Source organism: Trachurus trachurus (genome assembly GCF_905171665.1).
Source record: "Trachurus trachurus genome assembly, chromosome: 21".
NCBI lineage: Eukaryota > Metazoa > Chordata > Actinopteri > Carangiformes > Carangidae > Trachurus > Trachurus trachurus.
In genome coordinates, this window is record NC_139899.1 from 29,336,881 (window position 1) to 29,356,744 (window position 19,864).

Here is a 19,864-nt window from a genome sequence, read left to right on the forward strand (position 1 = left end):
CTGAGTTTGTAAATCATTTTTGAAATTTATTTTCTTTTCAAAAGTTCCCAGTCTTCCTCCCACAGTCCGTCCACAGTTGTTCATCTCTATATGTCAGCCTGGGTTGATACGTCAGAAAATAATGTCAGTTTCTTCAAAGGATGTGTTCACATCAGTTTTGACCATCTGGAGTCTATAAATGTCAAGTACTAGACACAGCTGTGATTTAGTTTCTGGAACAGTCGTTGATGGAAACATCCCAAAAATACAGATGTTAATAAAGTGGCATTTAGATCAATTGACGTTATTTTCTCTCCTCTTGAGACAAACAAATGTGGCATCTTAACGTCAAATAAATAGACTTTTTGCATCAGTCAGTGTTCTGTCCCTTCACCTACAATCTATTGTTCCCATCTGCATCAATGTGTTTCTTTAAAAAGAGGATTTACTCTTATTTGGACTTGGAGTGCAGCAGATGAAGGCGGGTTGGTTTGGTTTGGTTTGTTTCTAACCCAGATGGGTGTAATTTCTGACGGGTGTAATTTCCGTTGGTCACCAGCAGGGATTGCGTTCTGGGTGATGAAACAAACACAGTTAATTTGGTTCCCATTCAGCAGCAAACTAAACGACTGTGTTCACAATCCAATTATTATGATCCTCAGCGTGGCGAGACCTCTTCCTCCTCAGTGTGATGGGATTAGTCACGGCAGCAGCAGAAATAAAGCACAGACACACTGAGTGTCAGCGAAGAGGCCGACGCTGCATTCAGGTCCCATCAGATGGATTAATGAGCAGCAGTGGCTCTCTGAAGGACAGTGGCCCTCGTCACTTCAACTCCTCCTCGTCCTCCTACTCACACACTGTTCATTGTCTTTACTAATGATTATGTTTCTTCTCCAGATCTCTACATTGATAAAGCACACTGCAAAAACTCAAAATCTTACCAAGAAAATTTGTCCTATTTCTAGTCAAAACAAATCTCATTATACTTAAAATAAAACTCATCACATTAAAAAGTAGCTTGTTTTTAGAAACGTTTTACTTTCTTTCAAGCAGATTTTCACTTGAAATAAGTAGAAAAATCTTTTTTTTGTTTTTCTTTCTTATTACAAGCACAGAAAACTTGGCAGATTTTTCTACTTATTTCAAGTGAAAATTAGTTTGAAACAAGTGAAAATTATCTAAAAACAAGTTCATTTTTAGGTGATGAGTCTTATTTTAAGTGGAAAGAGATTAGTTTTGACTAGAAATGAGACATTTTGACAAGAAACAAGACAAATATTCTTGGAAAGATTTTGAGTTTTTGCAGTGCAGATTCACAAACAGATGAGACGTTTTATGACTCTCACGGATCTGGTTATTGTTTGGGGAGAGAGGAAGGCAGTGAACGCCTCATGGTTTGATGCAGTCCAGCTGAAGAAATGACCACAGGCTTTAATTAACCCCCCTCAGGCTTTACCAGCTTCGTATAAATATGATTCATTGCAGAGCTGCTGCTCAGGAATCAGATCAGCTGCTACATCTGTTCCATTAAACTCCATTAACTCCGAGTTTATTTAATGAAAAATGCATTTATTAAAGTGTGTGGACACCTGAGTCACTGCAGGGTGTAATAGATGGAGCGTGTCACTCTGACACTGTGGGAATCTCCACCTCCACCTGGTCACAGCGTTTCCTCCAGATGTTGAAGCTGCTGCAAGGATTCACCCGACCCTGACCTTTGACCTTGTTCTACTATTTTACTGACTTCATTATTCATTAGTATAAGTCTATAATTTTGAACATTGTCAATTGATGTTAACTTCCTGTAGGTATAACTGCTATTTTCACAGAAAACAACACTAGCCGCTAACTGGTTGCACTTGTTGTCTGAGCATTTTAGGTTATTTTAGTCAGAATAACCCATCACTATTTTTGTCCAGTTTTAGTCGATGAAAACTGATGACATTTTAAGTCTAGTTTTAGTCAATGATTGTGAATGAATTTAATCTTTCTAGTAATGTAATTCTATTTAACCCAGTCAATATAGTATAATTACCTATAGCCTATAGTATAGACAAAACCAACTTTTTTTTAGTCAAACCCATTTCACAATTCAAACATGGTTATCTTATCATTATATTATTGTTACCAATAGACTCAAGAAAACATCCATTCCAACATATTTATTTTCAGTTCCCAGTCACACAATAAATTTAGAAGATATTTTGGAGAAACCTACTTTACACTCTCACTCTCTCTCACACACACACACAAACAAATACACATACAGGAAAGCTAGTCACACACGTTTGTCATTAACGCTAACCCACCGCAGCTGCATTTTCTATAAAAACGCCGCAAGTGGGGATTGAGGAAGTGATGTCGCTGCCTAGGAAACAGAAATGGGCCTATACTGCAAAATAATAATAACACGACTAAACATTAGCCTATAACGTTATTTTGTCTCGTTGATGAAAGCAACACTATTTGCATGTAGGTATATCATTATAATTTATTTGAGGACAGGACGTCCAATGTTTGTTGAGAGATTTCAGGTATTTAGATATTTTACAGCATCAAAATGTATAACTTTTAATACACATTGTTAGCGTTAAACTAGCAGGTTGGGATGGCGCCCTCTGCTGATCCATCTCTAGTGTTTGCACTGGTTCCAAAACAGTAACAAAGGTTTGGTGACAGGTTTTCTTGTTTGGATGAAATGACTTTTGAATAATGACATAATATTTTGATGATACTGTATGTCGTTGTGATGTTTCTCCATCCAAACCAGAAGCGTGTGCGTATAGCTGCTCAGATTGCGAACATCAAACATGCAGCAGATGTGCTACCGTGTTTAGTTTTCACCCACGCTTGCCTTTGTGCTGCGGCTGCTTCACAGGTTTCTTGTAAATAAGGGGGATTGGAGGCTGACAAAGAGCTTTTCAGAGCGCTGTCCTGCTCCGAGTGGAGGGAACAGGCCTTTCACAAGGACCATGTTTGCTCAGTGGAGCTGAACGAGCCGCTGCAGCCTCCTGTTTTATCTCGACTCAGCTGTTACAGCGCTATACCTGAGTCGATATTCAAGCTGCAAGGCTGGATGTGGCAGTGAGGGCCTCGATCTCTCCCTTGGATGCAGGGCCGTTGTATAGGGGAGAAAGGTGATGATAATTCTAGGGGCCCAGCGCCCAGTGGGGCCCATAAAAAACCCCAGTAGTCTAATCTTTGTATGACTGATTTATTCTGCGTAAGACCCTGACTAATACTCATAGTAAGTTACACTGTAAAAACTCAACATCTTTCCAAGAATATTTGTCTTATTTCTTGTCCAATTGTCTCATTTCTAGTCAAAGCTAATCTCTTTCCACTTAAAATAAGACTCATCACCTAAAAATTAACTTATTTTTAGATAATTTTCACTTAGAGGGACAACGTGGAGTTTTGGAAAAGCGAAGCGTTTTCACACTACATTTATGAGCCTCCGCGCGCACCGTAAAATTCTTTTGACCGGCGCAAGACAGACTCATGTTTTCATTCATCAAGAATTAAAGTCAGAGGTTCAAAGAGGTTCACATACCGTCGTAGTTCCGACCATAAATGGCGATTCAGCTGCGTTATTCTCATGACTCGTTGCGAAACCGAAAGTAAAAAACGCTGGTCGGCTCGACCAGCATCTCCGCCACCACTAATAATAACAAAATAACGATAGAGACAAAACGATATATTTATCGAAAATGGAGCCATTAACAAGTGTGGGTAGCGGAGATTCATCCACATTAACGTGAGACTTTTTTATAACCGAATAGAAACTCCTCGTTGTCCCTTTAAATTCACAATAAATAGAAAAATCTGCCAGTGCAAGGAAGTTTTTTGTGCTTGTAATAAGGAAGAAAAACTTGCTCCACTATCAGATTGTTTCTACTTATTCCAAGTGAAAATATGCTTGAAAGAAGTACCTAAAAAGAGTCTAAAAACAAGCTACTTTTAATATGATGTGTCTTATTTTAAGTATAATGAGATTTGTTTTGACTAGAAATCACATTTTGACTAGAAATAAGACAAATATTCTTGCTAAGATACTTGAGTTTTTGCAGTGTAATGCTGCATTAGCATCAAAACAAAGAAGGCTAAATAAAAAACGATAATACATACGTAGTCTAAGGCCCAATCCCATTTCACCCCTTGGCCCTACCACTTACCCCTACCCCTCCGTTTTGCGCGTTCACGTGTAGGGGTAGGGGTGTCCCATTCCCGTTAGGACAGAGGGGTAGGGGGAAGTGGTAGGGCTACATAGCCCTCCAAACGGAGATTTTTCAGAGGCACACTCCAAACGGAGGGGTATGAAAATTTCCCAGAATGCATCTTGCGGCAGCCGGCAGCGGTGGCTGTAAAACGAAAAGCTGTTTTATTTCTCACTGTAGCGCGGTTATTACGTCACTTTATTAAGTTTTAATATTTTTTCTTGCGAGAAAGTAACGATTTAGGTCCCAAATGTGCGGTTAGTTTATCCAAATGACGGCGGGTTAGAAGTTTGCTCCGACGATTTTTCGGAGAAGTGAAGCTCCAGGAGGAGCGGCTCCTCACAGAGACAGCAGCCGGTCTGCAGCGCTGCTTCGCCGGCCAAATTACGTCCTCGTCCCGGTCCCGCCGGGAGAGAAGGCGGTCGTTAATTAACTTATCCGCGGGTTTTTAGAGGTTTACCACCAGCATGTTAAATTCTTTTCAGCATTTAAATGTTGGTCTCATTGATGAAATCTGACAATTGTGGCAGTAGCATTAGTTTATTTGGATGAAAAGTTATGCTTCATGTACCAGTCAGAGGAGCAGGCAGCGCTGCCTCTGGGCTCTGTGTACAGAAATCACCACATTTACATCAGTAAATAAATGTTTTACAATGAACCGATCAGTCTGCATTAAGTTTTATCTTATTTTATTAAGTTATATGGAACACGCTATTTGATTTATGGCAAAAGCTCGCCGCATCAGCTTACGTAAAAGCCAGTGAGACTACGTGATGACGTATGTGACTGTTGAAGGGGTGTCCCAATTCGGAGGGGTTGACTTTCTACCCCTACCCCTTGTAGCTCCGTTTCAAGGGGCGAGGGGCAAGGGGTAGGGGAAGGGGTAGGGGTAAAAAAGAGAAATGGGATTGGGCCTAAGAAAAAAAAAGGAAAAGTTAGGGGGAGGGGCCCACTTTAGTATTCTTTAAGGGGGCCCAGAATTCCTAGCAACGGCCCTGCTTTGATGGTGCATCACTAACCCCGACGCTCCCTCAGACCTTTCCTCTGTTTCTTCTCTTCACGGTAGCAAAGAGTCATTATATAAGTTGAGCAGAGCTTTGTGTTGCGCCGGCCTCTCCCGTCAGAGCCGATGTTCTGCTGCTCAGATGTCGACCGGCCTCGCGCGACAGCTTCCACACGGTTTAACGGGTTTTCTGGGTGGCAGCAGGTGACCTCCAGAGTCACAGAGCGATGGAGAACAGGTGAATTACAGATCCAGCATCCAAGCCCGGTGTTTGTCGCCATCATTATTGTTTTTTCATTACAGTGGAGTCAAAGTGTCGGAGCAGAGAGCCACACAAACACACACACACAGCAGCAGAGAGATTCACTAAATGACTGTTGGTTTTTTGTTTTGTTTTCCATACCAGGACGTTTGTTGAGAATAAATAAAATAAATCACAACAACCACCTCATATGACAAACAGAAACTCATCTCTGCTCTAAATGGAAACATATTCAAATAGGCCTACCAGTAAATGTTTTTTTCCTGAGCTGCCTTGTCATCAAAAACAAATTTACATTCTATATAATGAGTCTACGTGCACAATAAAGTTTTAATCTTCGTATTTTATTGATTCCTCTCATTGGATGTGGATTCTTACCTAAAACAGGAACCAAACACAACACTGAGCTCGATCTTAAAGGACAATTCGTGGCTGTATTTTCCTAACATTTTAGGTCTAACAGAAGGAATCTGAAGATTTTCTGTTTAATTGCTCCTGTTTTGCGGTAGTTGTGTCTGTCCCCACATCGCCATGGCAGCAATGAATGGGAGCGGATGCAAGTTCTGCTGCTTAGGCTGTTTGCGCTGATAAGTTTTTTTTACTTGAAGCAAGTCAAGAGTTGATATTCCTGTGTTTATGACACAAACGGGAGCTTCCGACTGCACCTGAACACACCGAGCGTCAACCTGGGTCTCGACTCCGGGAGACTTTGAATTAGATCTAGTTTTACAAACATGTCGGCTTGCTTGAAGTAAATAAACTTCTCGGTGCATGTCTGAGTCGCCATCTGATGCTGTCTGTGGAAAAAAAATGCGGCTTTGAGGGATGTAAACAGCCTAAGCAGCGGAACTTGCATCCGCTCCCATTCATTGCTGCCGTGGCGATGCGGGGACAGACACAACTACCGCAAAACAGGAGACATTAAACTGAAAATCTTCAGATTCCTTCTTTTTTAGACCTAAAATGTTAGGAAAATACACTCCCGAGTTGAATTTGCCCGGAATTGTCCTTTAAATCTTAAATTTAATTCAATTCAAGCTGCGATTCGTCAAAAACAATGTTTATATGTCGGGATTCTTTATGGTTGAAGGTAAAATTAAGGGAAAATATAAAGAGACTATGGACTCAGTTGTTGTTTTTGTTGTGTGTTGTGTTCCCTGTGTTTCTGTGTCATTATGACTCTTATTATGACACCTGCTGCAGAAAAGTGTCATTATGCGCTTGGAAATGGAAAACTGTTCATCCTCAGCAGTGGCTCTGATGTTTTCTATTCACCCTCCATCACGTATTGAAAAATAGTTTTCACACCTTTTTTTCCAGGCTCGGTCCCTGTGTGTATGTGTGTGTTTGTGCGTCGCTGCAGTTTTATCTCCACACTGATGAAATCAATGAAGAGGTGTGTGTGTGTGTGCGTGTGTGTGTGTGTGTGTGTGTGTGTGTGTGTGTGTGTGTGTGTGTGTGTGTGTGTGTGTGTGTGTGTGTGTGTGTGTGTTTGTGGACGTCGGCCAGAACGACCTCTCCGGTGTACGCAGTTTGTTACAGGCGGTGATCAGGGCTCAGCCTTTGATCGAGGCCTCGCCGCCACTTTGAATTGATTAAGTTGGCAGAGGTGAAGCGTCGTCCAGCTGCTGACACAGGCCTGTGTCTGCTGGGAAGAAAACACCCTCAATCACTGTTAGAGCCTTAATTATAATGAGTTTGGCCGGAGTTCGCATGCCTCGCCCGCCACTGCCTGATCTGACCCTTTGACCTCTGGGTGGAGGAGGGAGGAGGCTCGGGTCGACTCGGTTCGACACTAACATACGAGCGACAGTCGGTCAATGTGGAATCAATCATGTTTAATCTGATTAACAGGCTAATTATTAGTATTATTACGCTTTGGTTTTTGATTGTTCTTCAGTGCCTCCTGGTGGTCGAAGAGTGAATCACATAAAAATCACAAAAAAACCTTTTAAAGAGGCTGAAAAACTTACAGGGATGGTTCAACATTTTGGCAAATTGGCCCACTGAGTTGTTTTAGAGGTAAATGTAGAGACTGCTTGCCAAAAATCTGCCCCTGACAGGAAAGCGCATCAGCGGTTTTGCATGTATTTGCCTCTAAAACAACTCTGTCTGGTAACGTTGTGTTATTATCTCATAGCGTGGTGAATGTGCAGGTCACAACTTGTCCACCAGAGCGTTTTGGAGTTCGTTGGATTGTGTATTTGATGAGTTTGATGAGGGAAGAAATTCCAACAAATTAAAATCCAAATTCCAACAATTAAAGGTAACAACCCTACTGCCTAAAACTACAGGGATTACGGCAATGGGCCAATTTGCCAAAAATGTTGAACTATCCCTTTAAAGATGCAATAAACATGGAGGCTTTTGATCAGTCACTTTTGATCTATGACCTTGTTCACAAAGACATTTCACAGATACAGATACAAGCCGTGGGTTTGAGTCTAAGCACCAGTTTTTTTTAAGGTTTTCATATCTACGCTGTCTCTGCCAGGCTCGTTAGCTTAACTCGTTAATGAGTTGATGACTATGAAATGCATTAGTTGTAGGTTAGTCTCAGAACAATGATGCTGTGGTGCCTCGTCGTACTAACGATGCCGTTAGAGCTTGTGTCTCTCTCTGCAGACTGGAGTGTTGTGTTGCTGCAGCAGACATCTGTTAATCAGCAGCTGATTGACTGTGATTGAAGACACTCGTAGCTTCAGTAAACTGGACCAATCAGCAGCAGCAGCGGTGAGTGAGTGAGTCCGAGCCTCAGTCTGTTTCATTTAGACACAGTTCAATAGTAATTATAAAAAGTTGCCTCCTGGTCTTCATATCAGTCTTGGATGAACTGTTTTCTTCACCTGCTGCATGGTGATTTTTAATATTGGCCTGAATGAAACTATCCACTTGATTCAATTAACTCAAATTAATTAAAAACAATAGATTTAATCCATCGGATGCACAATGGCATAATTATGACCAACACACAAACTATTGTGCAGCCATATCTCACACGCTGAAAAAAGCAAATGTTTATTTTCCTTATCTATTCATTTGCTGATTATTTTTTCAATCATTTGTTCAGTCAAACAATCCCACGGCCTCATGATACTGAAAACCATTTAGGACATTTAGTTCATCATAAACTATTGTATGATGAAGACAAACTCAAGACACTGACGAAAATGAGTCTTAAATATTGACACATGAGACATGAAACCTGGTCACATTCACTTTCTGTTTGTCCTTCATGTTTCACTGTTCATCTGTGATTTTATTATCTGCTGCCCTCTGCTGCTGTTTGTCTTCTCTGCAGCCGCAGTCTGGATTTTTTTTTTTTTCTGCCATAGGTTTCTACTACTCACTGTGAAACAACACTGAGTTGAATCTGATTTATTTGTGAGAGACCGATGTTCTTACATATTAATATACATATTAACAAGTAAAGTTAGAGGGGGCCGCGCTTTCTCAGTTGTAGCACCAAAGCTATGGAACGACCTGCCTCTCCACATCAGACAAGTACCTTCACTGCATGTTTTTAAAAAGCGCCTCAAAACTCACTGGTTCTCCATGGCCTTTGATTCCGTTTAAATTGACATCTTCAAATCTGCTATTATTTATTTATTTTTACTCATGTGCTATGTTTTAAATTGTTTTATTGGTTTTATATAGTGTTATTAATGCAATATTTGTATTGTTTTTATTCTGTTTCGCTTTATGTACATTTTGTGTCTTATGCCGATTGTATATTTTATGTTTAATTTTGTACAGCACTTTGGTCCACTGGGTTTTTAAAGTGCTTTATAAATAAAGCTGGTATGGTATGGTATATGTAAACAGAGCAGAAGTTGTTGTACATTTTATCTGATTTAATGTTTATTTTGTCTCTGTTCAGCAGTGTGGAGTGAACAATAGTATATTTAAACCAATCATTAACCAGCTGATTTTCAGTCTCTCAAACACTTTGTTTGGAAAATTCAAACATTTTTTTTCAGTTTAGTAACCTGCTCTAACAGAGATATCATCACTATACATAATCTACAAAATTAAAGCAGAAGTAAGTGGTCCGGTCGTTTTCGCTAATGCTGCGTTCCAGGCAGGCTTTTGAAATCGTAAATTACAGCTTCAAGTCACAACTTACGACTTTGTAGCGTTTCAGGCAACCCACTCGTGTTTTTCCGACCTGTTTTACCGGTGAAAGTCACTATAACGGCCACTCGTAACTTCCGACCGGTGAACTCGTACCAGATCGAACTGGTACCACTTCACTGTCGGAAAAATACGAGTTTCCTTGAACGCACCATAACAGTCCTCGTCCCTACGTCGCCACATTCACGGCGTTCCTTGGCTGCACACACAGCCCTGCATGCCGTTCTCTCTCCTCATTGGATAAAAACTGTAGGATACGATAAATGTTTTCTCTTCGGCTCAGAGCAGAGCAGAGTGACTGACAGACCCGTGTTTCAGTCCAAACACTCTATGTAAGTGATTGCTGTCGGAAGATATAACTATTTAAGACTTATATGAACACAAATATATCACTTACTTCTGCTTTAATAAAACTGTCATTAGTTTCATCAGTTTTAGAGATAAGTTGCCTGATACTCACGGCTCGGTTAGAGCGTCATCAGTCACTTTTTTATTGTAATTGATGAACTGAATGTTTAAATGTCTGTGGATGTGACATTGATGCTCTGAGTGTCTTATGGTGCAGACACACAAGATCCGGCGAGGACGGATGTGGACGTAACGGACCACTGAACGCTCTGCTGATTTCAACATGGCGGCCGGGTCACATACAATCTCATTTTACAGCTAAACAAACACACTAAAGTATGTTTCTGAAAACATTTTATAGGTATAATGGGCAGTGCAGTAACAGAACCTTGATTCATATTTGATCAACGCTGCCTGGTTTGATAGCTTGATGGGAGTTTTGCGAGCCGGACCTAATTTGCATAAAGAAGAGGTTGAGTTGTGTGATTATGCAAATTGATATACGACGGACGACTGGTCCGTCAACTCAACCTCCCGTATCCATCCTGCACCGTGCAGTGCATGTTGATTGTAGTCTTTCATGGTCTGGAAATCCTTAAAGATGTCTGGTCTGAACTTCTTCTCTAGAGCGTAGCTGAAGAGTTGTTTTAGAGGTAAATTCATGCAAAACCGCTGATGCGCGTTGCCTTCAGGGACAGTTTTTCAACAGTCTCTGTATTTCCCTCTAAAACAACTCTGTCTGGTAACGTTATGTTATTATCTCATAGCGTGGTGAATGTGCAGGTCACAACTTGTCCACCAGAGCGTTGTGGAGTTGTTGGATTGTGTATTTGATGAGTTTGATGAGGGAAACCAAGAAATCCCATGAGCCTCCGTAGCGTAGCTCTGAGCAGCTCACGGCTCTGCTCCGCCGTTCTATAAATAGCTTGCACCTACAATTAAAGGTAACGGACCTACTGCTATGACTATAGGGATTATGGCAACGGGCCAATTTGCCAAAATGTTGAACTACCCCTTTAAGTGATGTTAGTGATGAGTGTAGACGCGAACTTTAACCTTTAGAGACAGGAAATAAACTGATGTCAGGAGGAGACTGGAGTCCTGAATGTTTAATACAATAATACAGAAAACAGCTGTACAGTTATACAGCGCACACACACACACACACACACACACACACACACACACACACACACACACACAGTGTCACTCATACACACACACATACACATACACACACACACACACACACACACTGAGCCAAAGAGCACATGATTACTGTAGCACACGTTGCATGAACAAACACAGTGCTCAGAGGATCTAGAGAGTTTTCACTGTCGGCCATGTTGGCTCCACCGCTCGGCTCGTTGGCCGTTGCTATAGAAACCGGTGGTGTGTTTTGTTTTGATTTTTGTTGTTGTTGTTGTTTTTGTTTTGTTTTGTTGTCTTTTTGTCGCTGTCATCACCGTGGTGACGACGTGGAGGGCACTGGCTGCTGTTTATCCGCAGGCAGGAGAGGTGGCGCTGAACGAGGCTCCCGGCCACTTAAAGGTTAATTTAACTTCCTGTTTCCCAGTGTCCCGGCGCTCCAGACCAGGGGAGGGACGCCTGATCATGGTGACTTATGGGTAAACTGGCCAAAATGTGATGACAAGATGATCCATGTTGTAAAAGAAACAAAAAAAGAAAAAAAAAAAAACTAGGTCCTGTGAAGTCACATGTGAGCTCCACACAGTGTTTCTGATTGGCTGCAGCTCTAAGGGTTCAAACTGTCAATCATGTCGGGCCTCCGGACTGTGAGGTCACTGTGATGTCACACATTCATAATACATTTTTGATGGATGATTGAATGACTCGTTTTCTTCAGATGTTTCCTTTTTTGTTTTCTGGTTCAAGTTTGTGCTGAATTCTGATCAAAAATTAGCATCAAACCTCAAAACTCCTGAGTGGGCGGTGTTGTGTCTATGGGCCTGAGTCTGACATTTTTTAATTAGTTTGCTGTTATAATTTAAATTTTAACCTGTTGTTTAAATGACAGAAAACTGTTCAGATGTATATTAATGCTTTGAATCTGTGGTTTGTCACTATTGTTATTATAAATAACATCTCTGGTTATCACACCATCGCTCCTCTCTCTGGCTGTCCTCACTCCTACAGCTGCATCTCAATAGATTAGAATATCATGGAAAAGTCAAACAGCCCAAACCAAGTAGTGAGTGCATATAGATGGACAGACTTTTCCATATTAAAAATGCTTTTTATCTTTGTATTATTCATATTTTTTGAAATACTGAATTCTAGGTCTTCATTAAATGTAAGTCATAATCATTACAATTAAAGGGACAACGAGGAGTTTTGGAAAGCGAAGTGTTTTCACACTACATTTCCCATGAGCCTCTGCGTGCACAGTGAAAGCGAAAACATTTGCCAAGAATGTTTTCAATCAAGAATGAAAGTCGGAGGTTGGAAGACGTTCAGATACCATCGTAGTTCCGACCATAAATGATGCCAACTAGCGATCCGGCGGCATTATTCCCATGACCCGCCGGGCAGCGTCCGGGAAAGCAAAACTAGGAAATGCTGGGCGAGTTGACCACTAAATATTAATATCAAAATAACAATAAAGACAAAATGTTATATTTATCGAAAATGGGCCCATTAACAAGTGGTAACGTAGATTCATCCACATTAATATGAGACTTTTTTTTATAACCAAAAGCAAACTCCTCAGGGTCTCTTTAAAACATATAAAATAAATAAAGACATGAAATGTTTCATTCTGTGTGTAATGGATCTATATAATGTATTAATTTCTCTTTTTGAATTGAATTACTGACATAAATAAACTTTTCCATGATATTCTCTGGCTTAGACTGTGACTCTGACCTCTACGCACTCCGGTGAATTCACTATTTTAACATTTATGAACCAGATTGAAGAGGGAAACTTGTCTGCTTTGTGTTAAGTGTGTGTCACCTGGTGGAGTGTGCACCACATGGGCTCAGTCCTGACTGCAGCAGCCGCAGGTTTGAATCCGACCTGCAGACTTTTGCTGTGAGTCATCCTCTCTCTCTCTCTCCCTGACTTCCTGTCTGTTGTCTTGTCAGAATAAAGGTGAAAATGCCAGAAAAATATCTTTAACAATAAATGCATAAAGGTTTAGACCTTCGCTTTAAATTTGTGAAAAATAGGAGCAAAACCAAAAGTTGACGTGACAGGACGTTAACGCCTGAACTAAATTTAAAGTTGCTCCGTCTGATGTTTATTATCATATTTGTAGTTCTATAATTACATAGTTAACTGGTTGTAGTTTGGTCCTGATGATACAGCATCTATCGCCTTATTGATCGACAGCTTGTGAACATGTTTGACGGTTTGAACCCGGAGCAGCGTCCAGCGTCTCCTCAGCTCCATGACTCGCTCCTGCAGCGTTGTCGCTCTGGAACTTTAAATGCAGATGTTTCCATGAATAGAAATCAAAACCACAGAACAGCTGCTGGGAACGAACCATGAAGCTGCTGAGAAGCCGTCGTCTGGTTGAGTGAGATGCGTTCGAGGTCCGTTGTAAACATTAACGTCTGGTGGCCGTTTGTGTTTGGGAGTGGGATGATGAAAGAGAGAGGTGAAGGGGGGAGTGGGGGGTCCACCGAAGAGGGGAGGGGGCACTGAGTCAGCTGCTGCGTTTTTAAAACAGAGGAAGTCTGAACTCTCGCTGTCACTGCACCGGGGCCGCCTGTTGCCATGGTGATCTGCCACCGCCACAGTCGTACAGTGGCGAGTTTGCCGCCGAGTGTCATCAGGCGTTTTCAGGCACTTCATCATCACCGTTTTCCTTCTCCTCCTCTTCCTCCTGCTCCTGCTGCTCCTCCTCGTCTTCCTCGTCCACCTTCTCCTCCTCCTCGCCGCCCGGCCCTTCCCCTGCAACAGTTACCATAGCAACAGGTGAGCTCACTGTTTGTGTGTGTGTTTTAAGTTTACAAATTGTTTGCACAAGTACAGACACAAAGACATGAATTAAATCAAAGTTAAAGGGATAGTTTTTTTTTACATTTTGGCAAATTGGCACATGACAGGAACCCTCTAGAACAACTCTGTGTGGTAACGTTGTGTTATTATCTCATAGCGTGGTGAATGTGCAGGTCACAACTTGTCCACCAGAGCGTTGTGGAGTTGTTGGATTGTGTATTTGATGAGTTTGATGAGGGAAACCAAGAAATCCTCCGTATAGCGTAGCTCTGAGCAGCTCACGGCTCTGCTCCGCCGTTCTAAAAATAGCTTGCACCGACAATGTCTCCTATGTGTGTGGGTGTGTGTGTATGTTTGTGTGTGTGGGTGTGTGTGTCTGTGCGTACTATGTATGCGCGTGAGTGTGTATGTATTTGTGTATCTGTGTGTATATTTGTGGGGGTGGGAGGTTTGGGTTTTCATGGTGTTTTCTTTTTTGTTCATGTTTTGTTCTGTTTTGTTTTTACTCTGTGAGGTTGTGCTGTGCTACTCTTTGTGCTGCTGCAATGCATGAAAAGTGCCATATAAATAAAGCTGATTTGATTTGATTTGAATTAAAGGTAATGAACCTACTCCTAAAACTATAGGGATTATGGCAATGGGCCAATTTGCCAAAATGTTGAACTATCCCTTTAAGGATGTTGACTGTCACTCTATCTGCTGTCAGTCGTCTCAGTGTGTCTCTACTCATCATGACTCGGGTGTTTAACCTCCAGTGATCGATCGATCGCAGTGATCAGCTCTGAGTTTCTGTTCACACCTGATTAGTTCACTTTCTGTTTAATGAATCATAATAAAACAGGTGTGTGTTGTTGTTGTCGTTGTGTTCACGTATCTCTACGTGTTGTGTCGTGTTTGTACCATTCCAGGTCAGGTGATCTGCAGGCATGTGGTCAGGTGACCTGTCACCTTGTGTCTGTGATTGGCTGGAGGCGAGTCCGTCAGAGACGCTGTGATTGGGTGAGACGGGATGAGACTGGACGTCTGAGTTGACGTCGGACTGCAACCGCTCCTGCTCCTCTCGCTCCTTATTGGCCAGTTCTGTTCACAACACACACACACACACACACACACACACACACACACACACACACACACACACACACACACACACACACACACACACACACACACACACACACACACACACACAGGAAAGTTTCAGTTGCTGGGAACTTAAAGGGATAGTTCAACATTTTGGCAAATTTGCCCATTGCCATAATCCCTATAGTCATAGCAGTAGGTTTGTTACCTTTAATTGTCGGTGCAAGATATTTTTAGAACGGCGGAGCAGAGCCGTGAGCTGCTCAGAGCTACGCTACGGAGGCTAATGGAATTTCTTGGTTTCCCTCATCAAACTCATCAAATACACAATCCAACAACTCCACAACGCTCTGGTGGACAAGTTGTGACCTGCACATTCACCACGCTATGAGATAATAACACAACGTTAACAGAGTTGTTTTAGAGGGAAATGCAGAGACTGCTTGATGAAAAACTGTCCCTGAAGGCAACGCGCATCAGTGGTTTTGCATGAATTTACCTCTAAAACAACTCTGTCTGGTAACGTTGTGTTATTATCTCATAGCGTGGTGAATGTGCAGGTCACAACTTGTCCACCAGAGCGTTTTGTGATGAATTTGATGAGGGAAACCAAGAAATCCCATAATGAGCCTCCGTAGCGTAGCTCTGAGCAGTTCACGGCTCTGCTCCGCCGTTCTAAAAATAGCTTGCACCGACAATTAAAGGTAACGAACATACTGCTATGACTATAGGGATTAGGCAATGGGCCAATTTGACAAAATGTTGAACTGTCCCTTTAATGAATAAGTGTGTGTGTGTGTGTGTGTGTGTGTGTGTGTGTGTGTGTGTGTGTGTGTGTGTACCGTGCACAGACAGCTCTTTCCAGCGGTCCTTGTTGCTGGCGATGACCCCCGACAGGTGGAGCCTCAGCGCCGGCTGGTCGATGGCGGTCAGGGAAAAGTCCACTTGTCCGTCGTCACTGTTTCCGTGGCGACCGCTGTTGTGTCTCTGCACCGACTCCACGGTAACGGAGCCGGTTCCTGTCAGACTGGAGCAGAGCAGAGTTACAGACCGAGGGGGGGAGGCAGCACAGACTCAGGGTCAGTTTAGTTACTGAGGTGTTTGGGTTCATCAGTACCTTGACCTCCTGGTGCCGGTCTCTCGGGCCTTCCTGTCCTCCTCGATCAGAGGACCAATCACCTTCTCCGTGGTGTCGACCAGGACGCTGAAGGTCGGCTCCACGATGAAGTCGATGAAACCTGCGGAACAGAGGAATCGAACACCGATCAAGCCTCAGTTCTTCAAACCACCAGCAGGTGTCGCTGCTGAACCATCAACAACAATAGCCTATAGCAGTGGTTCTCAACTGGTGGGTCGGGACCCAAAATTGGGTCACGGACAGCTGGTCAAAAAAGTAAATCATATTTAATGCACATCTGATGTTGGACATGTCTTTTATTTTGAAAAATAACTTATTTTGAAAGGCACAAGAGACACGTGAACACATGCAGTTGTAATGCTCCTCCTCAGTTTCTTATTATTTGCTCCATTTGCTCTGAATGCAAAGATATCAGTTTCTTATTAGTAATGTGGCCTGAATGCTGTGAAAATACCTTGTTTTGTTTTGTGGGTCTTTATTTTGTGCAATTTGATATTTATTCACTTTTGTGAACATGCTCTGAATGCAGAGATGCATTAGAAGTCAAATATATCATTTTGTTGGTCTCCATTTTGTGCAGTTTGATATTTTTTTATTCACTTCCGTACATGCAGTTGTCATGGTCCTCCTCAGTTTCATTCATGTGCCCTGAAATGCACTTTGCTCAATAAAGAGCAAAATGAGTTTTTAAAGGTTTGAACCCCTGGCCTATAGGACGCTTCCAGACAGACCGGTGCTGTGTCTCCATTTGAATATTTCTATACTTAAACTAAGTATTTTGAGTACGTAAGTGCATCTCAATTCACAGGTTTGTCAAAATGCAGTGAACTCTAAGTAGTTGAGTGTTGACTGATGCACCACTTCACACCCCCAATGAGCGCCTTCTGGGCTGCGTAGCAGAGTTTAAATCAACATCCTGGCAGGCCGATGTTTTCTGCCAGTAAGAGGAACCAGCTGTGGTGTAATCTCCACCTCGCATTAAACAGGTGGTGCACACAGGGAAAAAAAGAAAACAAAAGGAGGAGTAAGGCGTTCATTATCGCTAATTTAAATAACAAACAGAGCAAGCCGGTAGATGAGCTGACGGGAGATAATAGCGGTCCCAAAAAAAAGAGAAGACATTGGCAACCGCTGTGATCGTTACTTCTGGTGAGTGCACAACGACAGAATTCGATTTGAGACGACACTAACCATCGAAGTATGTATTAAGTCTTATAGGAAAGAACTACTTTTTTTTCCAACTACTTTTTGATTCTCTTTTCCCTTTTTCCCTTTTTCAGGTTCCAGCACGGAGCCCTGCTGGTGTGAAACATCGAACAGTGAAGCAGCCTGCTCACCAGCCTGCAGGTGTTCTTACCTATCTGTGACTGGGCGATCATGGTGGCTTTACGGTCACACAGAGGAGAGAAGGGAAGTCCCAGCTCCACCTCTTTGTCTCCCTGGAAAAGAAAAGACACATGAGCATAATGTGAGTGCAGTGTTTGAATCCACCTGATCATTAAACACAGAAAAACAATGAGGCTTCAGCAAATTCATCTAAATCCAAAGACATCTGGAAGCAATGGAAAATGTATCTCCCTGAAACGCCCTCTGTTTATTTATATTTATATATATTTATTTATTTCCTTGTATAATTATAATAGAAGACATTCGATATTCATGTGTTTTAATTTATAAAATGCTTTGGTAAAGGAAAAAATAAGACAATAAATAAATAAATAAACACAGAAAAACACACATCAGGATTAGGTTGCAGTGTGTGTGTGTGTGTGTGTGTGTGTGTGCACCTGTCTGAAGAACTCCTCCATCAGGCTGTGCGTCCAGCGGTAGTGCAGCGGCCAGGCTTTGGCTGGATGACTGATGTCTGCAGCGTGAAGCATCAGAGACAAAACCTTCACTTTGTCGATGCTGCAGAGGAAACAGAACGACAGAGACCCATGAGACCAAACCAATGAGAGACCTTTATCAAGACCAGTCCTCATAATAACCATGTGTCTTGATATTTACATTATTCTTCCTCAACTATTTGATCTAAAATCTAAACCAGATTTAATGTAAACAGAGTTTGGATTGAACAGAAGCTGCTGAAGTCTCCTCCCACTGTTGTCATGGTGACACCAAGTTGTTCACATGGTTTAACACAAGCAGATACTTTAGTACAACTATTTGAATTATCTGCAACTTATTAAATTACTTATTGGTCACGTGCTTGCAAGTGAATTTCCTCTGTTGCCCTCAGGTCGTCGCTACGTCTCACCTGTCTGTAACCGTTTAAAAAAAATCTTTTATCCCCTCTGCTATTCGTCTCTTAAATTCTTTATAATGATTTTATTCCTTTTACCATGTACATCTTATTGGTCAACATGTGCAACCTATCTATTTATTCACTCTATTCAACTTGATCCTTGATGACACTGTATTCCTTGGCATTCTATTATATTCTATTTATTTACTCTACCTTATTCCCCTATGTTTTTACAGTTTTTCTCGATTGTTTACACACATTTTCTGAAAGCATGCCCCATACTCTCAGAACTCTACACACAAATCCAAAAACACACACACAATGGGCAAAACCCCTAACTTCTCCTGCAAAATGAAACTTTACATTCAAAACAATGTTATCTATTCTCAAAATGCTATTTTAGTCTCAAATGACACAAACAAACCATCATATGACTAGACATTTATAAGAACCAGTTAAACACTGATGTGCTCAGTGTAAAACACTATGATGAATGGAAAACACTTCTACTCCATTTAATCATAATGACTTAGGGTTTGTTTGTTTTTTTACTGTAACTACAGACAGTACATGTGTTGAATATTGTTTTGATACTCAGAACACTCAAATACACGGTAACAAATGAAATGCGTGAAGACGCGACCGAGGTGGTCGTGTGACGATGCAGCCACGCTGATCTGACCACAAAAGAAAAAAAAAAAAAGAGCTGGTCGGGGTCAGCTGGTTTACGGCCGGACAATTTTGAAAGACTGAATACATAATTTTGATGGGATGAGAGACTACCGTAACATGTAGCTCACCTACAGTAGTAGAACAGCACTCTTTGTAGTCAAGGACTTTGTTCTAGTCTAGGTTCGAATCCTTCCACCGACATGCAATTTTGGTGATCAATGCATTTACTTTTCTCATCATCATTATGATCACTGCTATATATGTGTGTGTGTGTGTTTGTGTTGTGTGACCTCTCTCTCTGTTTGGTTTCTCTCTTTTTGGTGTCAGTCCATCACTGCCTGTTGCCCTTTTTTGCTAAAGCTCTGATTGATGCTGATTGTAAAACTGTGTGACAGGTGTTTACCCATGTGATGAGTCAGTGTGCATAGTAGGGAAACTAACTTTAGAATTTTGAATAACAGTGTGTTACTCGTGAAAACAAGAGATTTTCTTCATGAAAATTGAGCCAAATGCAGAGAATTGTGTGTAGTGTTTTGAAAAAAGTGTGTTATAGAACTGCAAATTGAGTGTAAAGCAGCAATTGTGCTTGTAGTTTAGCAGACGTGGTTCAGGGGGTCGGTGCATGAGTTAGATGTTGAGGCCATTGTGCCTCAAGAACCAGAAATTGTGTGTAAACAATCGAGAAAAACTGTATTGTGAGAGAAGAGGAGAGGAGAAGAAGGAGAAGAAGGAGGAGGAAAGAGGAGAGGAGAGTTTTTTGTACTGTGCCAGTATGCAAGCTGCAGAAACCAATTGCTCCTAGTGGGATTAATAA

At 41.7% G+C, this 19,864-nt stretch overlaps 1 protein-coding gene across 1 annotated transcript in view; it reads right to left on the reverse strand.

The window, feature by feature from the left end:
* Window positions 1-19,864, reverse strand: part of pde1a (phosphodiesterase 1A, calmodulin-dependent) — a gene marked incomplete at both ends in the record, with an annotated part of 92,192 nt that overhangs the window by 27,272 nt on the left and 45,056 nt on the right. The window contains 5 exons of the mRNA XM_083996050.1: window positions 14,813-14,992; window positions 15,838-16,022; window positions 16,113-16,233; window positions 17,491-17,572; window positions 17,921-18,041. Coding sequence (XP_083852176.1) covers window positions 14,813-14,992; window positions 15,838-16,022; window positions 16,113-16,233; window positions 17,491-17,572; window positions 17,921-18,041 — 689 coding nt within the window. The remainder of the gene's footprint in view (window positions 1-14,812; window positions 14,993-15,837; window positions 16,023-16,112; window positions 16,234-17,490; window positions 17,573-17,920; window positions 18,042-19,864) is intronic.